Source organism: Callospermophilus lateralis, chromosome 11 (assembly GCF_048772815.1).
Source record: "Callospermophilus lateralis isolate mCalLat2 chromosome 11, mCalLat2.hap1, whole genome shotgun sequence".
Classification (NCBI taxonomy): domain Eukaryota; kingdom Metazoa; phylum Chordata; class Mammalia; order Rodentia; family Sciuridae; genus Callospermophilus; species Callospermophilus lateralis.
This window is the reverse complement of record NC_135315.1, coordinates 22835237-22850189: the sequence shown is the minus strand read 5'-3', so window position 1 is coordinate 22850189 and position 14953 is coordinate 22835237. Positions and strand designations below refer to the sequence as shown.

The window sequence follows — 14953 nt, the reverse complement described above, 5'->3', positions numbered from 1 at the left end:
TGAAGCCCCTGGACAGGGTACAGTGAGAACCAAGGAATTTAGATGGCCATCTACCACCGATAGATGTCACGTCAGGGACCATCTATGATGGGGTTTATACAGGTTGTGGCTGAGGTTTGGAAGGTGGAGCCTGATAGACATTTCATGACCACTCAAGATTTTTCTCTCAAGGAAAGGTTTTTGTCCCCAACTTGGGAGTAAAACCAGTCTAGCCATGGCTTCAAAAGGAAACCATTGGTGCTTATAATAATCCAAATAGTAGTGAATAGCCATCGTCACATTTTATTTTTAATTTATGGTCACATTTTTAAACACAATCTCTACATCTTACCTATGAGACCTTCCTGTATCCGTGGTGGGGGAGGTGAGGTGGGTGAATGTATCCCCAGCCTGCCCTGTGCCTGGCCTTTAGTCAGTGCCAAGTACATCCATAAAGGACAGGAACTCAGGGGCTGGGGTCATGGCTCAGCATTAGAGCACTGGCCTGGGGCTCTGGGTTCGATCCTCAGCACCACATTAAAAAAAAAATTTTTTTTTTAATATTTATTTTTTAGTTGTAGTTAGACACAATACCTTTATTTTACTTATTTATTTTTTTATGTGGTGCTGAGGATCGGATGGTCTAGCACGTGGGAGATGAGTGCTCTACTGCTGAGCCACAACCCCAGCCCCTAAAAAAATTTTTAAAAAAGGCCAGGGGGTGGGGACTTTCAGAATGTGAGACACAAGAAAAATGATGGCAGATCACAGCCCAGGTCCTCCATCTCTTGGGTCACTGCTTTCTTGGGTGTGCTCAGGAGTCCTGGAGAGTCACTTGGAAGTACAGCTGTCAGGAATAAGCTCAGGGTGGAGCGCTCCCTGGGCATTTGCGAGCCCTGGGTTCTAGACCCAACAAAAAAGAAAGAAACCCGGGCGAGAGCCCGCTGGCCCGCCAGGCTGACTGTGCACCCCCACCCCCAGAAGCGGTACCGTGCGGTGTACGACTACAGCGCCGCCGACGAGGACGAGGTCTCCTTCCAGGATGGGGACACCATCGTCAACGTGCAGCAGATCGACGACGGCTGGATGTATGGGACCGTGGAGCGCACCGGCGACACGGGGATGCTGCCGGCTAACTACGTGGAGGCCATCTGAGCCCCGCGGTGCCCTCCCCACCCAGTCTTCAGTGCATTCCATGACATCGCATCCGTCCCGGGGCGTGACCCATCCACCCTTCAGTGTCTCTGTTTCTTAAGATCTGCGACGCTTGTTTATTCCCATCCCTCCTCCAGCTTTTTTTTTTTTTTTTTTTTTTGCCAACTGAAGCCTTGTTCTGCCACTTTCGCGGGCTCCTTCCTCTGGCAGGTTTCCCCTTGTCTGACTTCCTGGTTTCTCTCTGGAGGGAACAGGCATGGCCATTCTGGGGGAGGGCAAGGCCCACAGGCTGGGCGGGCTGGAACCAGAGACCTCTGTGGCCCCCGGCTTAGCCTCCCCTCTCTCTGACCCCTCAGACACCCCTTGCCCAGCTCCTCACACACCCAGACATTCCAGTGCCAGGTGAGCCCCACATGCCCAGGACCCCCAGGCAGGACTCTATACATCCCTGGGGTGGGGTGGGGCTCCGCTGTGCGTGGGACCAGGATGGGGGCTTTACCCCTCTCTCAATGTGGGGGCTGCTAACTCACCAAGGGACCTCCCTCCCTCCCCTCTGCCTCCCCATGTACTCCCTGCACTGTGACTCCCACACCTGGGGGGGCAGGCAGACCAAGAGCCCCCAGGAAGCACAGCTTGGGTGAAGCTCTTGCCTTTCTTAGCTTTAGGGGCAGCTGCAGGAAGGAGGGGAGCAGGGCATTCCCTTTTACCCCACTTCCACCCCCATTCTCCAGGGACTCCTTTGCCTCCCAGGCTGGAAGCTGTGCTGAGGGCGTGGAGACCTCCCCTGGGCTCTGGGTTAGCCATGCTCTTCCCTCCTCATGGGTAGAGGTCTGGGGCCCCCATAGCCTCCCCTGTCCTGCTCTGTGCCAAGTAGGCCTAGAGCTGTGCAAAGCCAGCTCTGTCTCCACAGTTGGCTTGCTGGGACCCAAGCGAGCGTGTGTGCAGGTGACTGTAACAGGAAAATGTAAGGGTGACAGGAGGAACCAGGTGTATGTCTGCTGGTGTCTGGGCTTGTGTGCAAGGTATATGTGTGTGTTTGCGTGTGTGTGTGTGTGTGAGAGAGAGAGAGAGAAAGAGGGGGAGGGGGCAGAGCCCTCTGCCCCTGATATTTTCCTTAAACCGACAGTGAGAGGGAGGACCCTAGTGGAGAGAAGCTCTTTGGGTTCTCTCTGGGGTGGAAGCCCTCCTTCCTCCTATCTGAATGAGGAGACTCCATGCCCTGTGTGGTTGGTTGTGGAGTTGGGGGCTGCTGCTGGGCCTGTTGTCTGCTGGGTTGAGGAAGGGGAAGACTTGGTATGGGCCTCTTCTCTCCCTGTGCCTGGGGCTGCTGAGTAGGGCACCAGAAGGTTCTTGGTCACTCACTGTGGTGCCTCAGTCTCCCCTCAAGCCTCCCTCTCATGTCTACTGGAAGCAACAGAGGGTCCCAGGGCTCCAAAACTGGAAGCACAGGCTCTGGGAGGAGGAAGGGCAAGACGGTGCTACATCAAAGTTCCTTCTCTGGGTGAGGGCTGGGATACCCCTCCCCTGGCTTTATTCATCTCTGGGTTTTCTTGTCACCTTTCTGTGTCTCTCCCCCTTCCCCCATGGTCACCCTTAGTCTGATCAGGCCCTGCAGCTGACTTTTTTTTTTCCCCAGGGCTGGGATGGAACCCAGGGCTTCTTAAATGCTAGGCAAGTGCTCTACCACTGAGCCACACCCCCAGCCCCTCAGGTGGCATCTTGCCCCATTGCACACTTGAGACCTGAAGGTGAGGGCGAGGACCCCAGGATGGTAGCCTATTAAGCAATCCGGTCTGCATGAGTATCCTGTCAGTGGCTCACATTTGATTTGGGAACATGTAGTCCAGATCAGAGGTTGACAAGCATCTGGAAGGAGCCCCTGCCTGACCTGTTCCTTTTCCTTTCTGTCCCATTTAGGTAAGGGCAGGTGGAGTGTCTTCTTGGGCGATTTGGGGACAAGCTGGACAGAGGAAGAATATTGGGGAGCAGCCTTGGGGGTGGTGCTGATCCACTCTGTTTTCTCTTAATTTCAAAGCACAATGTGGATCTGGGGACCAGAGGTCAGGGACACATCCTGTTGCAGGGACTGTGGTTGGGAGGGGATGCCACCTCCCTCAAGAGAAGCCAGCAGCCTATTTCACGTAGCTGGACTTCCAAAACAAGGCAAGCTAGCTCCTATTCTTCCCATCTGAAGTCCTAAAAATAGAGGATGCTTTCTCACACACCCCCAGAGAGAGGAGGCACTCTCACACTGGTGCTGAGGGGACCCAGAGTAGCTAGAGCCTATGTTCCTTCCCAAAACCTTCCACCCTTAGAAGAGCACAGAACCCCAAGGGCTGCGATGAGCCCCTGATCTTTGACCTTCACAGAGGTCTTGTAGCCAGTCTAACCCAGGAAAGATAATACCTGGGAACATCAGTTTTGTGGACCAATCCTACCATGCCCAAAAGCCCACCGTGGGAAGTGTGGATTCTTCCAACAGTGCTTCCTGCCTCCCCCGCCCCATCCCTCCAGGGAAAATTCCTTTATTGCTTCATTTCTGCCTTTTTCCCTTCACACATGCACTTTTGGGCCTTTTTTTAATAGCTGGAAAAAAACAAAACACCACCCCACAAACCCGTATTTAAAAAGAAACAAGTGACCCTGTGAAATTCGCCTGTCCAAGCATTTCATCTGTTTGTATGTGTGTGTGTATGCGTGCGTGTGTGTGAAACCACTCACTCATCTTTTTATATGGGGTTGTTGTCTTTTGGGTCTATTTGGTCCCCTCCCTCATGGGCTTGTGCTTGGGATCAAATCTTTCTGGCCTGTTGTGATTCTGAACATTTGACTTGAACCACAAGTGAAACTTTCTCCTGGTGACTCAAATAAAAGTATAATTTTTACCTGCGGATTTGGTTTCGTCTTTGGCTCTGAGGTGCTGGTGTGTGTGTCCTATGAGCTTGGGGCCATTGGCCCCTGTGCCCACTGGGATTCCTGCTGGCCCATAGGGAGAGAAGGACTATCTGGAAGCCAAGGGGCAGTTTGCTGCCCACCTGGGCTCTGGCATCTGCTTCCCACTGTGGAGAATTTCCTTTTCCCAGCCTACTCCTGGCTTTTCCACTCATCCCTCTCTACCTGACTTGGTGACACTGCCTGAGCTCTTGGTTTCCTCCTCATACTGTCCAGCTTCCTTAGTGATGACTGTCTCCCCACCAGCCAGTGCCCCTCCGGGCAGATAATGGGTCAAATTCATCTTTCAATCCCTGGTACCAGTCCAGGGTCCCGCATGGAGCTGCTCAACAAAACTAACAAATGAGCCCTGGAGCAGTTCTAGTTCTAGGAGGTGGTAAGACTTCAGCATGTAGTTTGAAGAATAAAATGACAGAGGTTGTCCCATGGTGGTACAAGACTTGGGATAAAACTAAGGTGGCCTGGCATCTCAGAGCCATAGGAAGGTGATTTTTAGCATGTTCTCCTTTGATCTTCCTTAGAGCCTGTAAAGGAAGTAACTACTTTGATGGGATGCTGGGTCTCACACAGCCTCTGGTGGTGAACCCTGTGCCCCTGCCCCATGAGCTACAATTAAAGGCAATACTGATTCTCATCCCTAAATGAGGTAGCTGCCTAATACGTTCCCAGCAGGAGGAAATGAGTTGGGAAGTCTGGTTTGTTGGCTGGATCCCTCTGCAGAGCTGCAGTGCCCCTCCCCTGGTTCTTCCCTGGGAGGTTTTACCTTCAGAGTGAATGAAGGAGGCTGTAGGCTTTGGAGGGCATCAGTGCTGTTTTCATCCTCACAGAGGCTCTGTGCTCTGCCTCCTGGGGATGGGCCAAACTCCTCCAAGGAGGAGTTTCTAGATCCATCCCCAGATGGGAATAGACCCCCTTTTGGAAGCAGCATAAGTTCCTGAGGGGGATTACCAATGTCTTAACCCCCAAACTTTTTGAAAAATTGGAGAGTAGGCCTCAGAGATATCCCAGGGATACTTTAATAGGAAATCAAGTTATAAAAAGGCATAAAGCAACAAAAGTCATAACTGGCTGAGACAGGAAGAGTTTAAAGCCAGCCTCAGCAAAAGCAAGGTGCTGAGCAACTCAGTGAGACCCTGTCTCTAAATAAAATACAAAATAGGGCTGGGGATATGGTTCAGTGGTCGAATACCCCTGAGATCAATCTCCAGTACCAAAATAAACAATAACAACTACAATAATAATACATTAATCCTTTTTCCTTCAGAAGAAATGACTTGAAATTGCTTTTCTAGACACTTATTACGAAGGGATGAGCCTGAGAATTTTTCAGTGTCCTCTCTGTGGATAACACCATGTTGAGCTTTGAAGAGAAAACAAAGCGGTGACAATGGCACAGGAGTGAAGGGATAGATAGAGAGACCCGTGTTCATCCTGTAAATGGAGCCATGTGAATAAAATGCACCACAAATGGGGACGAGCAGTCAGGACTGCCCAGACCAGTAGCAACCAGTCTGGGGAGGAGAGTGTGGACTCTGTAGTCTGTGAGCTTGGTGTGAGTCTCAGCCCTGCTGCTACTAGACTATTCAACATCAGGGAAGCTCCCAGCCGTGCATAAAAGACTTGAAGCAGGTTGAAATTACACCTTGCAGTGCAGTATCTGCTACAGTGTAGGACTCAGAAGCTAGCTCCATCCCTAGGGATGCCATCTGAGACTCACATGAGACCATTGTCCACGTCCCATCCACATTGTGGTGACCTTCTGAACTTGTCAGTGGACCACCCATTGCTAGCCATTATTTTTCTGAGATAATTTGCCAGAGATGTGAGAGAAAAAAAGGAAGCAGGAGAATCCATTCTCAGGTGATCTGGAGAAAGTTCCTATCCCCTCTCGGCTCCCCAGCAGGTAAACTCCATAGAGATACCATGTATCTAAATGCAGTTAGCATTTCTGTACAAAGTGGGTCTGGGTTCCTGGGAAGAAAGTGAGCCTCTTCAGTTCTGCCTGGTCTAATTCTAGCAGTTCCCTGGTCACCCACCCCCGGGCTTTGTGATTGGTTGACTGTGGTGTGTGTGTGTGTGTGGGGGGGTGTAAACTGCTGATGGAGCCACAGCATCCCTTAGTCTCAGGTTCCCAGGAGGGGGAAGGGACAGGAACAAGGGAAGAGGAGCCATTTCTCTGCACGGATCGCAACCTTGGCGCTCACAGCTCACATTTCACAGAACCTAGAGGCCTTTTTGGCCTAGGACTGCACAATGCTGGATATTTTCATCCTGATGTTCTTTGCCATCATAGGCTTGGTCATTCTGTCCTACATTATCTATCTGCTCTAGTGGCTGGATTTGCTGCCGGGAGCCTGCGAGAGAACAGCTCGGAGGGGAAGAATGGAGCTGAAGGGCCGAGCATCCTGCTTGCTGACGCACCGGTGGATTTTTGCTTCTGGTCATTATTTTGGGTATTGATTCAAAAATGAAATGAAAAGAGAGCTTGTTTTCCTATTTATTTCTCAGATGCAGGGATGCAGCATTTCTTGGACTGCTCTGAAAAGAATAAGAAACACAAGCTTCTTTCTTTAGAGCCTAATTTAAAATGTGTTTTTTGAAATTAAAAATAAACCCAGAATGCACAGGATTTTAAAATAGGATGGGCTGGAGTGACGTGAATGGCAGGGAGGAACTATCCTTTCCTAATTTCCTCTTTAAGTTAGGTGCGCAGCCAAGTTGTACGTTTTCTCCAGGCAATTAAATTCTGGAGTGCCAGCAGAGTAGTTTACAACCATACTGGCATAATTGTATTAATTAATTCATTGATGACTCATTCTTACTTGATGATAAGGTAACAAATGGATTTACTTGGGGTGGGGTTTGTGGGGGGAGAGATGTCCATTTTTCCCAGCTGTGGAATCTGGCAGGGAGGAGGGAGGAACTCCAAATCCTTTTCCTGGTCTGACCAGTGGTTGAGACCTTTGCTGCTGTTCTCGTCTGAGCCTTTTTGTTTCTGGTTTCCCACAGCTCCTGTCTCCAGTCCAACAAGAGGCCTCTTATCAACAACAGCAGCCCTGCTGCCCAGCAGACTTCTTCCAGAGCCTTCCGGACATGGTTAACCCCTGGCAAACAAGGGGCTTTGTGAGGCAAAGGCAGAGGCAGAGGCACTCACTGGGACATCAGGAATTCATGGGCATGGCTGGCAGATGCTGTATGTGTTTGAGCTGTAGAGAGAGCGTGGTGAGAATACAGAAAGTTGAAATGTAGACTCATTAAAGTGGAAAACTGCTCAAAAATCCATCTGAGTAGCCTTTCCTTAGGTCTAAATGCTACTGCACATGAAGCTGAAATACCTTCTTTCCTTTCACCACAAACAGGCGTTCCCTTTTAAGTTCAAGAGCAAATTCAAGTTGCCTGTCTTATCAGTGTTTTTACAGATTTCACAATCTGGGGTTGTGTGGTTTCCCTTGTCTCACTCTCTGGCCAGAAGAAATTTGTCATTTGAGTTTTTAAGATTTATTATTTCTTCCCTATCTCATGCCATCTGAGCCCCTAGCTTTTTAATTAAAAATTGAAATGGATAGAAAGTCTTTATTCTTTATTCCTGATTATAAATTATTGAAACAAAATGGCTGTATTTATCTTATTTAGGAAAAGTCTCTTACCCCAAAGTGAGTGGTTTTGTTTTTGATTGTTGAATGTTCCCTTTTTGGGGGGGGGGAAGGAAACTGTCAACATATTTCCCTGTTCAATTAGGATTGAATAAGCTCATTTACACATTTTGGCATTAAGATAGAATTGGTTCCCTAATCTGTAGTGTCTATTCTTTGAAAAGTCCAACATAATTGTTCTACATTTGATTTTCCTTTCTATCTTAAAAATAAAGGAGAAATATTAATAGTTTTTGTAATAATATTGTGTTCAACTGCTATGTTTTTAAAAGAAATAAAATTGAAACACTGTATGTTACAATTAAAATGGAAAACTTGCATTTTAAATCCTGGACAAAGTTGCGTGTGACTCCAATAATCTAAGCTGTTCTGGAGGCTGAGTCAAGAGAATTGCTTGAGCCCAAGAGTTCAGGGCCAGCCTGAGCAACAAAGTAAGACTCCCACCTCTTAAAAAATAATAATGCCAAGTATGGTGACGCACACCTATAATCTCAGGGCCTTGGGAGGCTAAGGCATGAGGATTGTAAATTCAAGGCCAGCCTCAGGAATTTAGCAAGACTCCGTCTCAAAATAAAAAGGGGCTGGGGAAGTAGTATGTGGTAGAGTATCTCTGGGTTCAATACTCAGTACTAGAAATTTTTTAAAATAAATAATAAATAACCAGAGTAAAACAAAATAAAGTTCTGAACCAGAAGAAAACACTGTTATCTTGTCAACAAATTATCTGACCTTCAATATTTCATTTAAACTCTAGGGCTTTAGTTTATTCTGTCAGATGAAAGAGTTAGACTAGAAAATTGATAATATGCCTTCCCATTTTAAAATTGTAGAATTCTTCTAAGAGGTATTGTCATTGGAAACTACCTTAGTGAGAACAGAATTTTCATAGAAAAACAGTAATTTATCAGCAATCCCTTTCTACTCACTCTCTCTAATATGACATTTTTTTTAGTACTGGGTATTGAACCAGGGGTGCTTTACCATTGAGCTACATCCCAAAGGTCTTTTTTATTTTGAGACAGGGTCTTGCTAAGTTGCTTAAAGTCTTGCTAAATTGCCCAGGCTGACCTTGAACTTGCAATCCTCCTGCAAGTTCAATCCCAAATTGCTGGGATTACAGACATATGCCATTGCATCTTGCCCAATATGACATTTTATAATGGCAATTCAATTGGAAAAGTAATTTTTTTTTGCACCAACAGGCACATTTTGAAGAGGAAATGGCAGTATTTATTTACTCCAATTATATATATATATATATATATATATATATATATATATATATATATATATTTAATAATTTGCTTAAGCTGTTTTTAAAAAATATTAAAAAGTATAATTCTATATGGCAGTATGTAACAAAAAGATGAGCAATTGATAGATATGCTAATACAAGAAACGTGGTTCTAGGGGCTGGGATTGTGGCTCAGCCGTAGAGCGCTCTGCCTAGCACGGGCGGGACCTGGGTTCAATCCTCAGTACCACATAAAAATAAAGGCATTGTGTTGTGTCCATCTACACCTAAAATAAATAAATAAATAAATATTTTTTTAAAAAAGAAGCATGGTTCTCTCTGAATATTGATAAACTCAGGGATGACTATCAGTGGGGTCCTGGACATTTCCCACTAGAATATTCCTCTAACTCCTTGGCATAAACATGTATTTCAAATTGTAATTTTCTACTTCAAGCCCAGATAGCAACTATACATCCTTACCTAGGAAATGCCAGTATTTTGGAGGAATCCAAAGTACACAGTTAATTATGATGGTTAAGTCTTCATAGTATAGTCTCTAACCAAGCTTACTCTGAAGTCTTTTATAAGATCAAGGTTCTTCAGTCTGTATCCATATAAAATTCAAACAAATAAATTCAGTGGGGGATAAAAAGCCAGTTTTAGTCATACACCAGTTATATATAAATCTGGTATTAGATGCTTATTTAAGGACAGAAAGCTTACCCATCTTTTCTACTTGTGAAATAGCATAGTTTTAAGAAATAAATACAAGTTGAGCTGGGTGCGGTGACACACGCCTGTAATCCCAGTGACTTGGGAGGCTGAGACAGGAGGATTTTGAGTTCAAAGCCAGTCTCAGCAATGGTGAGGCCCTAAGCAACTTAGTGAGACCCTGTCTCTAAATAAAACACAAAAAAGGGCTTGGGGTGCTAGGGTAGTGGCTCAGTGGTAGAGTGTTCACCTAGCACATGTGAGGCCCTGAGTTCAATCCTCAGCACCACATGAAAAATAAATAAATAAAATAAAGGTATTGTGTCAAACTACAACTAAAAAATAAATATTAAAAAAGGGGAGTTGAGGATGTGGCTCAGTGGTTAAGCATCCCTGCATTCACTCCCTAGTACAGAAAGAAAGAAATATTGGAAAAAGTTTTATGACTTTATCCCTAGTACTGCAAAAAAAGAAAAAAAGAAATTTTATAACTTTGTGCCTATATATTCTTGCTATAATATGCCAGCTTATAACATAGATGTAGTTTTATTGTGTTGTTTTGATAAATTCCTTTAAAAAATGTTTTTTATGATGGGGGATCTCACTATGTTACCCAGTCTGGTCTGGAATTTCTGGCCTGAAGGTATCCTCCTGCTTCAGCCTCCCTATTCGCTGGGTATAATTTTTTTTTACCTTTAAACTATTTTCATCATGGCATCCTAAATATTAAAACATTGAAAAAATACTTTCTGTTATATAAAGTTTTGTATAAATTTTACAAACCTATATTATAGGGCAATCATGTCCAATAAAATGAGGATTACATTTGGCTCATGTCAAATATAGTAAAAACATCTCTGAATAATGTAAATTACTAAGGAAAAAGTTAGTGTCACATAAGGCTAAGAAACATGTGTTAGTCAGCTTCTCGTTGCTGTGACAAAATTATTGAGAAAATCCTAAAAGAGGAAAGATCGATTTGGCTCAAAGTTTCAGAAGCTCCAGTCCACGGTCAGCTGGCTCCATTGTTTCTGGGAGAGCAGTGAGGAAGTACATCAAGGTAAAAGGGTATGTAGAAGCAAACCTATTCACCTCATGGTGGCCAGGAAGCAGAGAAGGGAAAGGGCTGGGGGCAAGATACATCCCCAAGGAATCATTCCCTTCAACAAGCCCCCATCTCTGAATATTACTGCACTGGGGACCAAGACTTCAACATGAGTCTTTGGGGGTCATTCCAAATTCAAAGCATAACAAATCATTACACTAATACCTGCTTTTTGTATGAAAATAAGAAGCTTGTATGGAAAAGTGACATATTTCAAGAGAAAGGATTACCAAGAGAAAGTAATTTCTCTTAGTAAAGGATTTTTTTTTAAAGTTAAAGGAAAGATGTCAAGCATGGTAGCACATGCCTGTAATCCCAGTGGCTCAGGAGGCTGAGGCAGGAGGATCTTGAGTTCAAAGCCAGCAAAAGCAAGGCACTAAGCAACTCAGTGAGACCTTGTCTCTAAATAAAATACAAAATAGGGCTGGGGATGTGGCTCAGTGGTCGACTGCCCTTGAGTTCAATCCCTGGTACCAGAAAAAAAAAAAAAGTTAAAGGAAAGATAAATGTTACAAGGTTAGAACCACCTACAACTCATTTTTTTTTTGAGTGTATGAAATCAAACCCAAACTTTCTGAGTTTAAAATTGGCATAATTTATTAAGTTTCAGAAAATTGTCTTGCTTTTTAAAAATTTAGCATTATTCAGACTTCAAAAACCCTTAAAATATCATTTTAATTTTAAATTACTAAAAAGTAGTAGGGTTTTCCCTTAGTAAAGTACTTAAGCATAGTTGATGTAGAAAATTATCTGTTATAGATTATGTTTTGGCTTTATCATACTCCAAATATTTGGGGGCTGGGGTTGTATCTCACTGGTGGAGTGCTTGCCTAGCATGTACAAGGCACTGGGTTTGATTCTCAGTAATGCATATAAATAAATAAAAGGTTCATTAACTACTAAAAAATTTTTTTAAAAATATACACTGGATTAAAGATGATATAGTAAATTTAAAAACACTCTAAATATTTGCTAAGCCTAGAAGAGCCTCTTCTAAGTCATTTTTATTTTCATCTACTTTAAACAAAAAAATAAGACCAAAGTCACATATAAAGAGAAAACAGGAAAAGCCATTGACACATCTTCCAGTGTAAAATCAATATGCTAAGGCAGGAGCTAGAGTTGTAGTTCAGTGTAGAGCACTTGCCTACCGTGTGCGAGGCACTAGGTTTGATTCTCAACACTGCATATAAAACAATAAAATAAAGTACATTGACAACTAAAAAAATATATTTAAAAAGTACTAAAGCAAATAAATGGAGAACTATCTAAGAACTAATTTGTTCTTAGAAAACACTATAAGATTTTATAGTGTTTATAGGGGAATTGCAGGTAATCCACAATACTTAGTTACATATTTTGTTTTTTGAAACTATTGTTAAATTATGGTAACTGTAGCATTTTTAGTTTAGCAGCAACTGGAATACTAATTGTTTGGGGATTTGATCACCAAACAGCAGAACAGTGTAGAATATAGTTTTACTTAAGAGATTACTGCTCAATTTATGAGTAGTTGCTAGCAAATAAAATTACTTAATTTTTATATGCTATACTCTTAAGCGTAAGTATGCACATCAATATATAGTTTCTTTAACACTGCTGTATATTGTTGGGCTGGGGTTGTGGCTCAGCTGTAGAGTGCTCGCCTAGCACATGCTAGGCCCTGTGTTTGATCCTCAACACCACATATAATAAATAAAATAAAGGTATTGTGTCCAACTACAACTAAAAAATAAATATTTTTTTAAAACATTGCTGTATATTAAGACAATTCATTAGGGATATGGAGTATAACTCAGTAGTAGAGTGTGTGTATGCCTAGCAGGTGTAAGGCCCTGGGTGTTCAATCCTCAGTGTCTCCCCAATACTGTCCAAAAAAAAAAGACAATTCATTTTTTTATCATAGTAGAGCTCTAATTAATAGCTTAAATGAAAGTAAGCTTCCCCACAAGAAACCCAGTGACTTGCATAATGACAAACTGAACAAGTTGGAAATGTTTCTAATTTTAACTTAATTTTATTAATACAAATAAATAACAAATTAAATAAAATTTAGCAAGTATTAAATCTTTAGATGTCAGACATTTTGCCACACATACAATGTTTTTGAAATAACAATGCATATTTTCTATTTTATGTACCTTTAAGAAAGCAGTGATCTTTGAATGTCTATCAGTGTTAATTTTTTTTAATTAAATATCCTTTCAGAGCCTAAACAGTTGGCTTTTGTTGTTTTTGTTCTGAAAAGTCCTGTTACTCGACAAATTTTCTGGAATTATATTTGTTTTCTTGATGAGAAAAAAAAGTGTTCTTAGTCCTTTGGCACTTTTTTCTCTTACCCTGTGTCCAATACAGCTATCTTTCAGGTCATCTTTCCTATTTAGTGAGGCCACAATAAACCAAGGAGTGTGCATGCATGTCCTTGTTTCTTACAGGTTTCCCAGCTACCTGGTAGTGGAATTGCTACAGAAGTCATATAGCTAGTAAGGTGTCAAGTAGCCAGAGGCTTTTGTAGCATTTTTACCTCCCAATATTTATCGACATAAAAATCTGTCATCATACAATTGAGTACTATTCATATAAAGAGGTTGACCCTTTAGTAAAAATCACACAAAGAGGTTAATGTTTGTTTTTTATTGATATAAGATGGTTCTTCCAGTTGAACACTTTGCTCAGCACCTCATACTTGCTCTAATCTCTGAAAGTGAACAATTATCCTGGCAATAAAATCTTTGTTATTAACCAAAGAACTGTAAGCATGTTGAATCAACATAGTATGAGAAATGTGAGACAGGTGCCTATTGTTTGTGCTTGGAGAACAGTCTGATAAGCAATACTGGGCTTCTTGAACACTTGAACCTCTTCCCAAGTGTGGTCACTTAATACCCACATTGTGAATAGGATGAAGTTGAGGGGCAGAAGGAATCATCCAAACGTGTTAAAGATAGATGTCCTATAGTTTCACACGAACATAAAGTATTTATCATAAGATATAAACTTCCAATTGGTTTCCAAGAAAAGTAACATCATTAGTTTGTTATTAGTACTGTTATGGTGGTAATGATTTGTGTCTGAGAAACAATAATAAAGATAAATATAATGATGTCTTTTTGAGCTTGCCTTCTAGGAAAAAATCATCCTCTGAATCAAAGTCAAAGGAAACTGAGGAAATCACTATAAAAAGAAAAAAAAAAAGTTCTGCGAACTGGGTCTTCTAATTTAAGCCAATCTTCTGATTTAGAAAAAGACATGGGTTAAATGATCTGACCAGTTAATAGTTGACATAGTTGTGTATTACAATGGTTATAGAGTTAGAAATAGACAGTCTCTTAATGTGTTAGTTTTTTTTTTGCAAATACTCCATTTTGGGGGGGGGGCAATGTGACTTCTACACCATCACAATATCAGCACTAATGAGAATAACACATGCTTTTGCAAGTTAACCTCCCACTTTAAAATCTGATATTACCTGTAATTCCTGATGACAAATGTATTCAGCAAAAAACTGGACCAGTGAATTGTAAAACTGCAAATTTGGTCACAAATGTTGCATCTATTAATATTTATTTACTTGATACTGGGGCACTTTACCATACTGAGTCACATCCCCAGTCCTTTTAATTTATTTTGAGACAGGGTCTCACTAAGGCTATTCTAAGAGGAGAGAGAAGAGAGTTGCTAAGGCTATTCTTCAGCCTGAGATTCTCCTTCCTCAGCCTCCCAAATCTCTGGGATTACAAACATGGAACACCATGACTAACTGTCTCTATTAATAATTAAATGAAGAATTTGTTAGCTACATTTTAGTGGTAACAAAATGATACCATTTGTCTGCAGCATCCAAAGAATACATCAAATTTCTTATGTTCCAAAATATTTTTTAGGGGGGAGGAGAGAATAATCTCACAATTATTCAGAGTAATAAAATAATGTGAATTTAAATGAATTTGCAGCAACAAGTCATGGTGGTTCAAGAGTGTAATGAGATTCCAAATATATTTCAAAGGTATTTTAAATTAAACCTTGCTTCTTTTGTAAACTTAGATAATTTAAGGAATTCAAGGACACTTCATAATGCAAAACTTCATTCTCAAAAAAAAAAATGAAATTTAGTAACTACTTAGTGAAATCTTAAAAATATCCCCTGTATTAACTTTTACT

General features: G+C 42.2%; 1 protein-coding gene across 1 annotated transcript in view; it reads left to right on the top strand.

The window, feature by feature from the left end:
- The window catches only part of Lasp1 (LIM and SH3 protein 1), a 39621-nt gene extending 35596 nt beyond the window's left edge, over positions 1 to 4025 (top strand). The window contains exon 7 of the mRNA XM_076870120.2: positions 961 to 4025. Within this exon, the coding sequence (XP_076726235.2) occupies positions 961 to 1134 (174 nt within the window). The 3' untranslated portion in view covers positions 1135 to 4025. The remainder of the gene's footprint in view (positions 1 to 960) is intronic.
- The last annotated feature ends 10928 nt before the right edge of the window (positions 4026 to 14953 follow it).